Below are 19,308 nucleotides of genomic sequence, written 5' to 3' on the forward strand. Positions count from 1 at the left end.
GTGTCAGCTGTGTTGTGTGTTTGCCTGTGTCGGATGTGTTGTGTGTTTGCCTGTGTCAGCTGTGTCGTGTGTTTGCCTGTGTCAGCTGTGTTGTGTGTTTGCCTGTGTCAGCTGTGTTGTGTGTTTCCCTGTGTCAGCTGTGTTGTGTTTCCCTGTGTCAGCTGTTGTGTTTCCCTGTGTCGGCTGTGCTGTGTGTTTGCCTGTGTCGGCTGTGTTGTGTGTTTGCCTGTGTCAGCTGTGTTGTGTGTTTGCCTGTGTCGGATGTGTTGTGTGTTTGCCTGTGTCAGCTGTGTCGTGTGTTTGCCTGTGTCAGCTGTGTTGTGTGTTTGCCTGTGTCAGCTGTGTTGTGTGTTTGCCTGTGTCAGCTGTGTTGTGTGTTTGCCTGTGTCAGCTGTGTTGTGTGTTTGTCTGTGTCAGCTGTTGTGTTTCCCTGTGTCAGCTGTGTTGTGTGTTTGTCTGTGTCAGCTGTTGTGTTTCCCTGTGTCAGCTGTGTTGTGTATTTCCCTGTGTCAGCTGTGTTGTGTGTTTGCCTGTGTCAGCTGTTGTGTTTGCCTGTGTCAGCTGTGTCGTGTGTTTGCCTGTGTCAGCTGTGTTGTGTGTTTGCCTGTGTCAGCTGTGTTGTGTGTTTGCCTGTGTCAGCTGTGTTGTGTGTTTACCTGTGTCAGCTGTGTTGTGTGTTTACCTGTGTCAGCTGTGTTGTGTGTTTGCCTGTGTCAGCTGTGTTGTGTGTTTGCCTGTGTTGTGTGTTTGCCTGTGTCAGCTGTGTTGTGTGTTTGCCTGTGTCAGCTGTGTTGTGTGTTTGCCTGTGTCAGCTGTGTTGTGTGTTTGCCTGTGTCAGCTGTGTTGTGTGTTTGCCTGTGTCAGCTGTGTTGTGTGTTTACCTGTGTCAGCTGTGTTGTGTGTTTACCTGTGTCAGCTGTGTTGTGTGTTTGCCTGTGTCAGCTGTGTTGTGTGTTTGCCTGTGTCAGCTGTGTTGTGTGTTTACCTGTGTCAGCTGTGTTGTGTGTTTACCTGTGTCAGCTGTGTTGTGTGTTTGCCTGTGTCAGCTGTGTTGTGTGTTTACCTGTTTCAGCTGTGTTGTGTGTTTGCCTGTGTCAGCTGTGTTGTGTGTTTGCCTGTGTCAGCTGTGTTGTGTGTTTGCCTGTGTCGGATGTGTTGTGTGTTTGCCTGTGTTTGCCTGTGTCAGCTGTGTCGTGTGTTTGCCTGTGTCAGCTGTGTTGTGTGTTTACCTGTGTCAGCTGTGTTGTGTGTTTGCCTGTGTCAGCTGTGTTGTGTGTTTACCTGTTTCAGCTGTGTTGTGTGTTTGCCTGTGTCAGCTGTGTTGTGTGTTTGCCTGTGTCAGCTGTGTTGTGTGTTTGCCTGTGTCAGCTGTGTTGTGTGTTTGCCTGTGTCAGCTGTGTTGTGTGTTTGCCTGTGTCAGCTGTGTTGTGTGTTTGCCTGTGTCAGCTGTGTTGTGTGTTTACCTGTGTCAGCTGTGTTGTGTGTTTGCCTGTGTCAGCTGTGTTGTGTGTTTGCCTGTGTCAGCTGTGTTGTGTGTTTGCCTGTGTCAGCTGTGTTGTGTGTTTGCCTGTGTCAGCTGTGTTGTCGATGCCTCGAGAGAAAAGAAAGTGCAAAGCTGAAAGCACCAAAGTGACTGAAGGATTGCCGTAAAGCAGTATCTCTGGTCGTACGATGTGTATGACGTCATTGACATTTTAAAAGACTTTTTAAAGCAAATAAGTGACTAAAAAATCTATCACCCAGCAGTGTGTAATTTCTTTGCATCTCCTTTCGAATACAACATTCAAATTACTAGACAAAACATTATATCCTGAGAACAGTGGATTTTGAGGGGTATAGCACCATAGACCTCCATTCATCCTGCACTCGTCCTGTGAGCGCCCTCATGTGGAGCCAGAGTGGAACTGCACTCGTCCTGTGAGCGCCCTCATGTGGAGCCAGAGTGAAACTGCACTCGTCCTGTGAGCGCCCTCATGTGGAGCCAGAGTGGAACTGCACTCGTCCTGTGAGCGCCCTCATGTGGAGCCAGAGTGGAACTGCACTCGTCCTGTGAGCGCCCTCATGTGGAGCCAGAGTGGAACTGCACTCGTCCTGTGAGCGCCCTCATGTGGAGCCAGAGTGGAACTGCACTCGTCCTGTGAGCGCCCTCATGTGGAGCCAGAGTGGAACTGCACTCATCCTGTGAGCGCCCTCATGTGGAGCCAGAGTGGAACTGCAACCAGTTCAGAAGCCGGAAGTTTACTGAGAGTGGAACTTCTCCCCTTATTAGACATTCTCTGATATAGTTTATAAAGTGATACATATGTATATTTTTCTTGGCTTCAGAAGGCCTTTAGTAACCCCTGGATCCGTATGGATCACTGTTATGATGATGGATGCGCTTTTTGGGCTTCAAAATCTCAGGCTTCATTCACTCCCATTATAAAGCTGGGAAGAGCCGGGATATTTTTCAATATAATTCTGATTGTGTTCAACTGAAAGAAGAATGCCATAAACACTAGGATGGCTGAGTCATTATGAGATAATGTTAATGTTTGGGAGAAGTATCCCTCTAACGCTCTAACGCTCTGGTTTTCCCGCTCAGGGTCTGGATCAGGATGGAAACGCCGCTGGATGTTCTGTCGAGAGCCGCATCTTTAGTTCACCAAGACGATGAGAAGCGTGAGTCCATTTCAAAGATTGATCGGGATAGTTTTTGTTTATTGATTGTCAGATATCCAATATTCATCAGTAGGAGTGTAACGATTCCCTCATATCACGATGCTGAACTCACAATACGATATTATTGTGATACTCCAAGACATTTGAAATAAGGTTAACAAAAAAATGTACTGTAGATTAAAATGCTAAATTTGGTATTTCATTGTGTGTGTAAATGAATAGTCTTGGACTTGGTGCTGAAACCCAAAGCACAGGACAATAGAGACACCAGAATAACAATATTCATGATTCTGAAGCTGAAAACACTGAATTATTGTAGATGAATATGCTTTCACTGTCACTGACTAGATATATTTATAATAATGTAGGACACTTTTACTGGGAACATCAGACATCTGGCATTATCAGGACACACACATATTCCCCCACTGCATTATTATGCATTATATTCAACATTATTGTTGTTAATGTAGTTCTGACACTAAAACTCTGTAAACTTTCATTTGTTTCTCACACAGTAATTTTCATTTTGGGTGAACTATACACGATACACATATTGTTGCATTTTTGTATTGCGACATATTGTGACAGCCCTAATCAATCACCAGTTTTATTTTGGTCTTTTGACCAAACTATTTTATTGTGTCTATTTCATGTCTGAAATGTAGATTATTTGTCAGTCTGTATTCCTCGTACAGTGAGTTTCCCTCATGTTAGGGTTAGTTAGTTACATTAAGTGATCTCTGAAACGCCGCTGGATTCCCATAAGGCTTTATTCAGTGTCTGCATTGAGTCCGTGATCATTTACATGAGAAATGCTCCACATAAAGCCCCGTCTCTCGGTTCTGCTGTTTCTCAGCTCAGTGCGCTGATATATGATCGCGAGACGAGCGTTATGAAAGAATAGGACTCTGAAAAGCTTCCTCCGGCCTGACATGAACACGCTGCGTTTCCCTCAGAAATTCCTTCCTAGATTAAGCAGAATCAAATCCTTCTCAGTCGGGATTTAGTGTTGCTGGAAATCATTGTGCAACAACATCTACATGTTACAGCTTCTGTTCTTCTGTTCGTGTTCGTCTGTTCATGTTCGTTCATTGATGCAACAGGATTTGGTTAGATGTACGGAGTGTATTGACTGTGGTTTAACTCCCACCTAAACATCTTCAGCTGTAACCAAACTGAACTAACATAAGGGTCATTGGCTGAGCCAGTGTTTCTGTGTTCAAAAGCCTATATTTTTATATTATATTTATATATCAACCTATGAATAGTTTACTTCTAATTCTCTATAAGCTGAGAAAGTAGAAAGTATTTTAAAGTCGTCATGAAAGGGAGTTTCATGGTCTTTTCTCCTCTATTGTGTCGTATATCCGAGAGAAACGCTTCTAGAACAAGAACAGATGTGGGCGGGGCTTGAGTGTGTCTGTGGGGAACTGATTGGATGGTTGTGGTTTGCTATTGGCTGATCTCATGTGAGTGACAGGTTAAGGCCCCGCCCACATCATCAGAGAAGAGAAGAGATGCTGCAAGAGGAACTTATTCTGATTCAACATTATTAACACAATAATGATGTGTACATTTATAATAAACACTACAAAATATTACATAAAAAAACAAGAACTGTTCATTTTGATTTCATGGCGACTTTTATTCACTTGAGTTCACGTGAGTTTACTCTTAAAGTCTCCCTTTAGTCAATTATTATTTATCCCTTAAAACTCATCTTTGATCACCAAAATGACATTTAAATGTTTTTTCCTTGAAAAAATTTCAACTCGACACCCTTGCCTCATTTAGTATGTGCGGTTCTATGAATATGCAAATGAGCCCCGCCTCCACTCACTCGCTCAGCTCAGAGATCCACTGGTTGACGATCACACGTTGATCTGATTGGTTACAAGGTAGTTTGTGACGTCAGAAACACCAGCGATTTCAAAGCGTGTTTTTGAGACTGTCTTTGGTTCACTGCAGTTTTAAGGAGGAAATACTCAGCAATGCTGTCGACTTATGAATTTACACATGGTTTGTGTTAAAGCAGATTAAAAACTCCACATAGACACATAAACAACATTAACAGCTGGATTTACACCACCAGAACGTTCCTCTAATGGCTTCTGAACCGGTTGTGACTGCATAAGAACAGAACGGGAAGGGAAAGTGGGTCACGGTGTCAAAATTATCGATTTTTCTTTTATGCCAAAAATCATTAGGATATTAAGTAAAGATCATGTTCCATGAAGATATTTTGTAAATTTCCTTCCGTAAATATATCAAACATGTATTTGTGTGAGTGAATGCAGCACAATCGCCAACATAAATGAACAACTCTCAATTTCTCGCACTCTCAGATTTCAGATTTACAACAGTTGTATCTCGACCAAATATTGTCCTATCCTAACAAACCACACATCAATGGAAAGATTATTTATGTATACATCTCAATTTAAAAAAAATGACCCATGTGACTGGTTTTGTAGTCCAGGGTCACATATGTGGGAAAAAAAGTACAAAAAGAAGCTTGTGATGGCGGTTGTTCCCCCCGCTGTGTGTGTGTGTGTGTGTGTGTGTGTGTGTGTGTGTGTGTGTGTGTGTGTGTTTTTTAGCGCAGGGCTGATGTCATGTCTTTGTGTCGTTGTGTCTTTGTCTCCTCAGTGTGTCTGACCTGTTTTCACTGTAGCTCCTCCTGCTCGTTTGCATTTATTGCAGGCTTCTGTAATTGTTCTCACTTGCTGGAGCGCTCGGATCCGTCGCTCACGCTAGCGCACGTTTGGCCCTGACAAGCTCCAGCAAACACTCGCTTCAGTGTCGAACCGCTCAATCTCAGCGAAGGTGTGTCTCTCTTTATCTCCAGATTCAGGTGACGGCTTGCTTTCGGACGCTTGAGGCGAAACAGCACCATTACACACACACATCACAATTACACTGTGTTCAGAACACCATTACACACACACACACACACACACACACACACACACACACACACACACACACACACACACACACACACACACACACACACACACACACACACAGCACAATAACACTGTGTTCAGAACACCATTACACACACACACACACACACACACACACACACACACACACACACACACACACACACAGCACAATAACACTGTTCAGAACACCATTACACACACACATCACAATTACACTGTGTTCAGAACACCATTACACACACACACACACACACACACACACACACACACACACACACACACACACACACACACACACACACACACACACACACACACACAGCACAATAACACTGTGTTCAGAACACCATTACACACACACACACACACACACACACACACACACACACAGCACAATAACACTGTGTTCAGAACACCATTACACACACACATCACAATTACACTGTGTTCAGAACACCATTACACACACACATCACAATTACACTGTGTTCAGAACACCATTACACACACACACATCACAATTACACTGTGTTCAGAACACCATTACACACACACACATCACAATTACACTGTGTTCAGAACACCATTACACACACACATCACAATTACACTGTGTTCAGAACACCATTACACACACACATCACAATTACACTGTGTTCAGAACACCATTACACACACACACAGCACAATTACACTGTGTTCAGAACACCATTACACACACACATCACAATTACACTGTGTTCAGAACACCATTACACACACACACAGCACAATTACACTGTGTTCAGAACACCATTACACACACACACAGCACAATTACACTGTGTTCAGAACACCATTACACACACACATCACAATTACACTGTGTTCAGAACACCATTACACACACACACAGCACAATTACACTGTGTTCAGAACACCATTACACACACACATCACAATTACACTGTGTTCAGAACACCATTACACACACACACAGCACAATTACACTGTGTTCAGAACACCATTACACACACACATCACAATTACACTGTGTTCAGAACACCATTACACACACACATCACAATTACACTGTGTTCAGAACACCATTACACACACACAGCACAATTACACTGTGTTCAGAACACCATTACACACACACAGCACAATTACACTGTGTTCAGAACACCATTACACACACACATCACAATTACACTGTGTTCAGAACACCATTACACACACACACAGCACAATTACACTGTGTTCAGAACACCATTACACACACACACACACACACACACACACACACACACACACACAGCACAATAACACTGTGTTCAGAACACCATTACACACACACATCACAATTACACTGTGTTCAGAACACCATTACACACACACATCACAATTACACTGTGTTCAGAACACCATTACACACACACACATCACAATTACACTGTGTTCAGAACACCATTACACACACACATCACAATTACACTGTGTTCAGAACACCATTACACACACACATCACAATTACACTGTGTTCAGAACACCATTACACACACACAGCACAATTACACTGTGTTCAGAACACCATTACACACACACAGCACAATTACACTGTGTTCAGAACACCATTACACACACACATCACAATTACACTGTGTTCAGAACACCATTACACACACACACAGCACAATTACACTGTGTTCAGAACACCATTACACACACACATCACAATTACACTGTGTTCAGAACACCATTACACACACACACAGCACAATTACACTGTGTTCAGAACACCATTACACACACACATCACAATTACACTGTGTTCAGAACACCATTACACACACACATCACAATTACACTGTGTTCAGAACACCATTACACACACACAGCACAATTACACTGTGTTCAGAACACCATTACACACACACAGCACAATTACACTGTGTTCAGAACACCATTACACACACACACATCACAATTACACTGTGTTCAGAACACCATTACACACACACAGCACAATTACACTGTGTTCAGAACACCATTACACACACACACACACACACACACACACACACACATCACAATTACACTGTTCAGAACACCATTACACACACACACACACACACACACACACACACACACACACACACACACACATCACAATTACACTGTGTTCAGAACACCATTACACACACACACAGCACAATTACACTGTGTTCAGAACACCATTACACACACACACATCACAATTACACTGTGTTCAGAACACCATTACACACACACAGCACAATTACACTGTGTTCAGAACACCATTACACACACACACACACACACACACACACACACACACACACACACACACACACACACACACACACACACACACACACACATCACAATTACACTGTGTTCAGAACACCATTACACACACACACACACACACACACACACACACACACACATCACAATTACACTGTGTTCAGAACACCATTACACACACACACATCACAATTACACTGTGTTCAGAACACCATTACACACACACAGCACAATTACACTGTGTTCAGAACACCATTACACACACACACACACACACACACACACACACACACACACACACACACACACACACATCACAATTACACTGTGTTCAGAACACCATTACACACACACACACACACACACACACACACACACACACACACACACATCACAATTACACTGTGTTCAGAACACCATTACACACACACACAGCACAATTACACTGTGTTCAGAACACCATTACACACACACAGACACACACACACACACACACACATCACAATTACACTGTGTTCAGAACACCATTACACACACACACACACATCACAATTACACTGTGTTCAGAACACCATTACACACACAAATCACAATTACACTGTGTTCAGAACACCATTACACACACACATCACAATTACACTGTGTTCAGAACACCATTACACACACACATCACAATTACACTGTGTTCAGAACACCATTACACACACACACACACACACACACACACACACACACACACACACACACAGCACAATAACACTGTGTTCAGAACACCATTACACACACACATCACAATTACACTGTGTTCAGAACACCATTACACACACACACACACACACACACACACACACACACACACACACACACACACACACACACACACACACACACACACACACACACACACACACACACACACACACACACACAGCACAATAACACTGTGTTCAGAACACCATTACACACAAACAGCACAATTACACTGTGTTCAGAACACCATTACACACACACATCACAATAACAGTGTACAGAACACCATTACACACACACACACACACACACACACACACACACACACACACACACACACACACACACACACACACACACACACACACACACAGCACAATTACACTGTGTTCAGAACACCATTACACACACACAGCACAATTACACTGTGTTCAGAACACCATTACACACACACATCACAATAACAGTGTACAGAACACCATTACACGCACACACACACACACACACACACACACACACACACACACACACACACACACACACACACACACACACACACACACACACACACACACACACACACAGCACAATTACACTGTGTTCAGAACACCATTACACACACACAGCACAATTACACTGTGTTCAGAACACCATTACACACACACACACACAGCACAATTACACTGTGTTCAGAACACCATTACACACACACACATCACAATTACACTGTGTTCAGAACACCATTACACACACACACACAGCACAATTACACTGTGTTCAGAACACCATTACACACACACACAGCACAATTACACTGTGTTCAGAACACCATTACACACACACACACACACACACACACACACACACACACACACACAGCACAATAACACTGTTCAGAACACCATTACACACACACACAGCACAATTACACTGTGTTCAGAACACCATTACACACACACACAGCACAATTACACTGTGTTCAGAACACCATTACACACACACACATCACAATAACAGTGTACAGAACACCATTACACACACACACACACACACACACACACACACACACACACACACACACACACACACAGCACAATAACACTGTGTTCAGAACACCATTACACACACATCACAATTACACTGTGTTCAGAACACCATTACACACACACACAGCACAATTACACTGTGTTCAGAACACCATTACACACACACACAGCACAATTACACTGTGTTCAGAACACCATTACACACACACACAGCACAATTACACTGTGTTCAGAACACCATTACACACACACATCACAATAACAGTGTTCAGAACACCATTACACACACACACAGCACAATTACAGTGTTCAGAACACCATTACACACACACAGCACAATTACACTGTGTTCAGAACACCATTACACACACACAGCACAATTACACTGTGTTCAGAACACCATTACACACACACAGCACAATTACACTGTGTTCAGAACACCATTACACACACACAGCACAATTACACTGTGTTCAGAACACCATTACACACACACACAGCACAATTACACTGTGTTCAGAACACCATTACACACACACACAGCACAATTACACTGTGTTCAGAACACCATTACACACACACATCACAATAACAGTGTTCAGAACACCATTACACACACACACAGCACAATTACAGTGTTCAGAACACCATTACACACACACAGCACAATTACACTGTGTTCAGAACACCATTACACACACACAGCACAATTACACTGTGTTCAGAACACCATTACACACACACAGCACAATAACACTGTGTTCAGAACACCATTACACACACACACAGCACAATTACACTGTGTTCAGAACACCATTACACACACACACAGCACAATTACACTGTGTTCAGAACACCATTACACACACACATCACAATAACAGTGTTCAGAACACCATTACACACACACACAGCACAATTACAGTGTTCAGAACACCATTACACACACACAGCACAATTACACTGTGTTCAGAACACCATTACACACACACAGCACAATTACACTGTGTTCAGAACACCATTACACACACACAGCACAATTACACTGTGTTCAGAACACCATTACACACACACAGCACAATTACACTGTGTTCAGAACACCATTACACACACACAGCACAATTACACTGTGTTCAGAACACCATTACACACACACATCACAATTACACTGTGTTCAGAACACCATTACACACACACAGCACAATTACAGTGTTCAGAACACCATTACACACACACAGCACAATTACACTGTGTTCAGAACACCATTACACACACACACAGCACAATTACACTGTTCAGAACACCATTACACACACAGCACAATTACACTGTGTTCAGAACACCATTACACACACACACACACACACACACACACACACACACACACACACACACACACACATCACAATTACACTGTGTTCAGAACACCATTACACACACACACAGCACAATTACACTGTGTTCAGAACACCATTACACACACACACATCACAATTACACTGTGTTCAGAACGCCATTACACACACACACAGCACAATTACAGTGTTCAGAACACCATTACACACACACAGCACAATTACAGTGTTCAGAACACCATTACACACACACACACACACACACACACACACACACACACACACACACACACACACACACACACACACAGCACAATTACACTGTGTTCAGAACACCATTACACACACACAGCACAATTACACTGTGTTCAGAACACCATTACACACACACAGCACAATTACACTGTGTTCAGAACACCATTACACACACACACAGCACAATAACACTGTGTTCAGAACACCATTACACACACACATCACAATTACACTGTGTTCAGAACACCATTACACACACACAGCACAATTACAGTGTTCAGAACACCATTACACACACACACACAGCACAATTACACTGTGTTCAGAACACCATTACACACACACACAGCACAATTACACTGTTCAGAACACCATTACACACACAGCACAATTACACTGTGTTCAGAACACCATTACACACACACACACACACACACACACACACACACACACACACACACACACACACATCACAATTACACTGTGTTCAGAACACCATTACACACACACACACAGCACAATTACACTGTGTTCAGAACACCATTACACACACACACATCACAATTACACTGTGTTCAGAACACCATTACACACACACAGCACAATTACAGTGTTCAGAACACCATTACACACACACACACACACACACACACACACACAGCACAATTACACTGTGTTCAGAACACCATTACACACACACAGCACAATTACACTGTGTTCAGAACACCATTACACACACACAGCACAATTACACTGTGTTCAGAACACCATTACACACACACACAGCACAATAACACTGTGTTCAGAACACCATTACACACACACACACAGCACAATTACACTGTGTTCAGAACACCATTACACACACACATCACAAAAACAGTGTACAGAACACCATTACACACACACACACATCGTGCTTTAGCAGCGATTAAAGTAGGCTAAGCTGCTTTCTCAAGGCAAACTCACCCTGAACAAGAAATAATCGATTTTTAATTTTTTGTCCAAAATTCCCATTCAGAGTGGGATTAATGATAGATGTTTCGAGATGAACTTCACCTCTGTTGAGTCATGAAAACATAAATCAATGATTTCAACTCGATGTATAAAACAAATCAGAGAACTACATTATCGACATTCAAAGGAGTTCTGTTTTAAAATAAATGCTTTCTATTCATCAAAGAGTCCTAAAGAAATATGAACTGTTTTCAACACTGATAATAATCATAAATGTTTCTTGAGCATCAAATCCTCATATTAGAGTGATTTCTGAAGGATCATGTGACACTGAAGACTGGAGTAATGATGATGAACATGCAGCTTTGATCACAGGAATAAATTACACTTTACTGTATATTCACATAGAGAACAGAGGATTTACATTAGAATAATATTTCACTGTTTTACTGTATTTTTGATCAAATCAAATAAGCTCTTTCAGAAACATTAAAAAAATCTTACTGGCCTCAGACTTTTGAAAAGTAGTTTACTGTAACTGTATTGCTTAATATTTTGAAAACTTCACACACATAGTCAATGATAAGAGGCATAAAAAAATAGTTGATAGTTTTGTCATATAAAAATCATATATCATGATATTCTCAATAGTTATGCTTGATATAAAGAACTGTTTGCACAATTTGATGGAAAAGTGTTTTTTGAAAAATAATCATTTTTGTGCCAATTTCCAAATTGAGGAATTTAGATTTTAGTTTTTTAGTAGTCCTGAATTTTACTAGTAAGTAAATAAAAATACAGTGTTATCTTCACATCGGCATATCAAATCATATTTTGTCAATGCAAGCAGTGAGACTTTTCTCTGCTCAGTTTTCTTTTGCTTTTAATGGTCTGAGAATCATAACACACACACCTCTTGAACAGAAGTACAGTACAGTCTCAGTGTAGTTTCAGAGCGTTGAGGACGGAGGCGGTTTAGCCCGTCACGTGTGTGTGTGTGTGTGTGTGTGTGTGTGTGTGTTCATGTGTGTGCTGTTCACACTCGCACCTGCAGTCCAAACAGGATCCAAACAGGAAGTTGACCTTTGAGTCCCTGGGCCATTTTTCTTTCCTCTTAATGAAAGGTTGATATTTCTGTGTCAGTGTCTGAATGTTTGGGCATTCCACAGAACAATGAGGAGTCGAGTCAATAATTACTCTAGTCCTTTTGTTGAGGCCGTCAGGATCTGGTTTCTGCCTTCCTGTAGTGAGCCTTCTGCATTATGTAATCTGTTGAAATCACATGGATGTTTTGGATTCTGTTTTTGTTTTCAGCTTCTAAATAATGCATTTTTGAAAATGATTTTGCCCTAGTAACCACCTACAACACTCCAGCAGGTGCATAGCAACGCCCTGGCAACCACCCACATCACCCTAGCAACTGCATAGCATTGCACTACTCGGTTCACTTTAGCAACTGCATACCAATGCCCTGGCAACCACTCACAACACCATAGCAACTGCACTAAAACACACTAGAATCCTCTCAAAACATTTTAACAACTGCATAGCAACACCCTGGCAACCTCATAGTAACACAATGATCAGAGCATCTTACAAACCGCATATCAATGCCCTGGCAACCACCCGGCATTTTTCATATATCAACACACTGCTCAAAACACCTTTGCGACTGCATAGCAACACCCTGGGAAACACACTAAACACTGTAACTCACCCAAAGCACCTTAGTAACTGTGTATAAGTTCCCTGGCAACCACTTCAACCTCCTAACAACTACACTAAAACAGTAAAATCCTCTCAAAACATCTAAAAACAGCAACACCTTAGGAACCACCCACAACACCCTAGAAACTACATAGCAACGCCCTGGGAACCATCCACAACACCCTAGCAACTGCTTAGTGACACACTGCTCAAAACACCCTTGCAAATGCATAGCAACACCCTGGGAACCACCCACAACACCCTCGAAACTGCATAGCAATGCCCTGGGAACCACCCACAACACCCTAGCAACTGCATAGCAACACCCTGGGAACCACCCTCAACACCCCAGCAACTTCATAGTAGCACACTGCTCAAAACACCTCAGCAAATGTATGGCAAACCCTTGGGAACCACCCTAAACACCCTAGCAACTGCATAGCAACGCCCTGGTAACCACCCACAACACTCTAGCAACTGTGTAGTGACACACTGCTCAAAACACCCTAGCAAATGCATAGCAACACCCTGGGAACCACCCACAACACCCTAGCAACTGCATAGAAACACCCTGGGAACCACCCACAACACCCCAGCAACCTCATAGTAACACACTGCTCAAAATACCTTAGCAAATATATGGCAAAACCCTGGGAACCACCCATGACACCCTAGCAACTGCATAGCAACTGCATAGCAACGCCCTAAGAATCACCAACAACACCCTAGCAACTGCATAGCAATGCCCTGGTAACCACCCACAACACCCTAACAACCTCATAGTAACACACTGCTCAAAACACCCTAGCAACTGCATTACACTCTTGGAACCACCCACCCTAGCAACTGTATAGTAACGTAATACTCAGGGCACCTTAGCAACTGCATATTAACACCCTGGCAACCACCCACAACAGCCTAGCAACGCTATAAGCATCACTAACATTTAAGAATGAAAAATAAGCTTAATAAAATAAGATGACTAGTAGAGCTGGAGTGTGTTGGAGTGTGTTTGAGTGTGTTGATTTGGCCCGTGTGTGTGTTAGTAGACTGAGCCCTTTGTGTGCTGTAGCTCTCTCAGCTGCCCGCTCGCTCCTGAGTGCTTTGTGTCCCCTTGCATTGTCTGATTATTAATGCCTTATAACCATCTGAGAGAGAGCAAAGTTTTACAAAATAATGGATGCAAGCGTTAATAAGGCAGTGCATCCTTATTAAAAGGTTTAAATAGAAACATAAGGCTGAAGCACAAGTTTCAGTCTAATGCCAAAAACAGCATTTTCACTGGTTTTGTTGTTTTCCTCGGCTCATTTCAGCAGCACACATGCGTGAGCCTGGGGTTTGGGGCCAGAGGTCAGAGGTTAAAGGTCACTGAAGTGGAGCACATGCGATTGTTGTTGAGGCACACAAGCTGTTGTCTTGATAGATTTCAGAAAGGAAAGTGCATGTGGAATAAAGCTTGCCGGAGTGAAAAGTTGAGTTTTCTCCTCGAGACGTTTCTGAAGTCACTGATGACATCAGAAGTGTGTAGAAACGTGTGTTTGTGTCCCAAACATCATCAGCGTTCACCATTGTGCTAGAAAACATCATTCACCGCGTTTCACAATTAATATTGTTTTCAAAGCAAATGCTTGTTATAGTTTATGAAGGATTCTGTCATCCGTCAGAGATGAGTGTCAGAGAAATATGAATATGTCAGTGATATACAGCTGTAATATAGCATGTTATGTGGTTATTTAACAACACGTATTCAGTTAAGCAAACAGCGGATGTGTTAGGCAGCGATTACTTGTGCTCGTAATGATTACAATATAAGGAAAGTATTATAATACTGAATGTCGATCCACAGTTGACGTTATAATTAGTTATATAGTTTTCCACGTTTGTAATAAATATTTGGGTTTGATAAGATAACCACATAGCAACACCCTGGAAACCACCCAGGACAATGCTAAAAACACAATATATATTCCATCATGTTTCAATATAACAAAACGCTTTTATTGAAGGCTTTATTCGAGATCATTACTTGTGTCTTCTCTTCACTCACTCGTTTTCTTCTGTGAGGAACAAACTCTCGTCCATCCCATAATCTGAACGCTCTCATACACGGAAAGACCTTTAATAGATCACTAGTTAACCGCCTTTAACCGCTGGGTTTATTTCTGCTGTCGTCACCACATTAATGGCTCAAAATGTTGGTTGTTGTTCCAGCATGATCACTAAACTATACAACTATAATCTTAAACTATAACAGTATGTGGTGGTTTATGGAGTGTTTTGATATTGAAGTGGTCGTTTTTATTAAAGATCATAATTCAGACAGGAGCAGTTTGACCCGATGTAGATCAACACAAACTCTTGTGATTTAATCATGGCTACAAAAATCATTTGGAATCTGTGTTATATAAAAAAATAATGAGTTGAAATCGGAATAGTGAGCAAAACATGACACTGAAATTATTATTTCTCTTCAAATTTAAGGCGAGTCAGTTCAGCAAAGGCTCATGTTCAGATCATCCCGAGACTCAAATTCAGTCAAGTGTGTCCAGATGTTTTGTAGTGTGTGTGTGTGTATATTACATAATACTTCACCTTGTAAAGTTGACTGGTTAATCATGGACTAGACGTACACTGTTAACCCTTGCTGTAAAAAAAGGCTTAATTCTGACAGTATTATACCATTTTCCATTAAAACAGTAATATACCGTAGAAAACAGTGCATTCTGGGTAATATTAGTTGTTTTCAAGAAAATAGCCTACAGGAATATACTGTGAATTAACAGCGCTCAAAGTTGACACTCAATCACAACCTATACCCTCATTCACTATTCCCTACATTAGTTCACTAATATCGTCCCCTTGACAGAGTGAATGATAGAAGTGAGTGAATCGAGACACTGATGAACCAAACAAGAACTGAAAAATGAGAAACACAAGAACTACAACGGACTTCCATCCACACTGAGTGCGAAACCAGTTTACAAACCAGTTTAACATTATTTATATTATACATGTACAAAAGTGTTTGTTGAGAATGAACAGATTTGGTTGGTGATCATGTTTTATTGAATATAATAAAGTGTGTAGTAGGGGTGTGACGATAACCGCATCACCGCAATATCGCGTTGATGAGATGCCTACCGCGGTGTGAGGTCATCACCGCACGGTTTTTTGTTTTTTTTTTTTTTGCTGAAAGTTACAGGAGTGCATATGGTGTGTGATATGAACTATAAACACATTAATATTTTGCTTATAATTTACTGTATTCTGCGAGTCCCATGTTCAAGGGCTTCTGGCAGAAGCCCTTGAACATGGGACTCGCAGAATACAAAAAAAAAAACGCTTCCCGTGCAAGGGAGGGAGTCGAGGGACAGTCCGTTATGGGGATTTATTTTTTTGTGTGTGTCTGATTATTATTAATTAACTGCTTGGTTTTGTGATGTTTACAGATAATGTTCAATTAAATACAAACAAACACAGGAATAAAAGACAAGCATAACGTAAACAGTTGGAGTTAGATTTTAATTGCAAGTAGCGATCTCTCTTATCTGGTATAGGAAATAACAGTTGACGGCGCTAGCCGAATGATTCAAAAAATAGCCACGAATCTAGTGTCTAAGCCAAATACTGTGTCGCCTTTGAGGCAGGTGACAATTAAGGGGAAGCCGGTGAATTTGGACAAGGCGCACAAAAGTATCCGTCTCGTGAGGAAATACCACTAACCAATAACTAGACCACATCTTAGAAAAATGAACCGTCCTGTGGCGTTTGCAGGACTTAAGTGCAGCACACCTACCTTAGGTCGGCGACACACTGGCTGCGTGGCGTGTCCATTTTTATTTCGGCTCCCATGTTAACAGGTTAGAGCTTGAGAGCGTGAGACGCGCTTCTCAGTTGCGGCACGAGCCGCGCTGAAAACGCGTGCATGCCAGAAATAGAACCAACGCCTATTTTTCACGCGACACGCAAGCCTGTTGGAAGCGTTTCCTGGTAAAATATAATAGGAAAAGATGTTTGTATGTCATTTTGACATGAATACATATTAATTAATAAATTACATTTTGATGTTTGAAAGTTAAGGTTTTGACATAAATGTAGATATAAATGTAATTAAAAAAATATTATCGATTTTCAAATATTGCACCTGTCAATACAGAACGAAATATTCTGTAGCCTATTTTGCCGTCAATACTGCCGAGTGCCGACGCTGTCTTTGCTGCTATATATTTATGTTTAACATTAAGTAGCCTAGCCTAGGCCTTCCACAACTCTCTCCCCATATGTCGAATATATCACCAATAAGGCTTATATGTCACCTAGCAGCAGCAGCGATGTTTCTGGTGTGCAAAGACAGAGAAAAAGACACGCAACAGAAACGCCACACTCACACCACACAGCCAGTGTGTCGCCGGCCTTAAGACTACCTAATTAATAGTTAATTATTAATATTTACAATTTAATATAAATGTTCATTTGTTTATTTTTTTAATAAAGAATACTGCTTTATGATTATTCATTTCCATTGTCATTTACAAGCTACATGCGGTCTTGATCGCGTCTGCAGTGTGTGATGCGGCCGCGGGTGATTTTTTTTTTTTGGGTGGGGGGGGGGGGTGTCGGTTAACCGCCAAACCGCGATATTTGTTGCTTCTTCACCGCGGTAAGAAAAAATCCCATACCGTCACAGCCCTAGTGTGTAGTCCCCCTGATGGAGATCGGTGTTTTCTTGAGTTGGGCTCTTGACTCTTTCACATTAGTTTCTCTCTGTGAGTTTATAAAGCACAGCCATTAAGAAAAAGCCATTGAAGTCTCAACAGTGGTGACAATAAAAAGTTGCATGACGCAATGCATGCTGGGTTCCAGGCTAGTATAAATCTCCCAGCATGCACTGCAGCATGAATAATTTAAAACATATATATGTATATATATATTGCCACCATTGTTGAGATTCATGTGTTGATTTGTGACATCTCTGTGTTTCTACAAGACACTGTCGCTCTGCTTGTTTGTTGTGCATGATGTGTTTAACATTTATTGTCATTGTACCTGATTGCATTAGTTTCACAGTGGTGGTAGTAAACACTTCTGATACAGGATTAAACTCTGAATAATATTAGTGAATGAACAGACTATATGATGATTTTGTCATCATCATTGATATAACAAACTGAACTTGCAAAAACACAGTTCAAGCAGCAAGAGAAAAACTAAAGTTAAAAAGATAAGGGTCAGCAACTAAAGCAAACACCGATATCCATAATGGTGACTTCAAACCAAACATTGTCAGTTAAACACCTCAATAACGACTGTAGA

General features: G+C 41.6%; 1 protein-coding gene across 1 annotated transcript in view; it reads left to right on the forward strand.

Annotated features, from left to right (window-relative positions):
* vgll4b (vestigial-like family member 4b) overlaps positions 1 to 19,308 on the forward strand; it is an 84,641-nt gene that overhangs the window by 3,331 nt on the left and 62,002 nt on the right. The window contains exon 2 of the mRNA XM_081357557.1: positions 2,585 to 2,661. Within this exon, the coding sequence (XP_081213683.1) occupies positions 2,598 to 2,661 (64 nt within the window). The 5' untranslated portion in view covers positions 2,585 to 2,597. The remainder of the gene's footprint in view (positions 1 to 2,584; positions 2,662 to 19,308) is intronic.

This window comes from Scardinius erythrophthalmus, assembly GCF_964197995.2.
Source record: "Scardinius erythrophthalmus genome assembly, chromosome: 25".
In the NCBI taxonomy this organism is placed as follows: Eukaryota; Metazoa; Chordata; class Actinopteri; order Cypriniformes; family Leuciscidae; genus Scardinius; species Scardinius erythrophthalmus.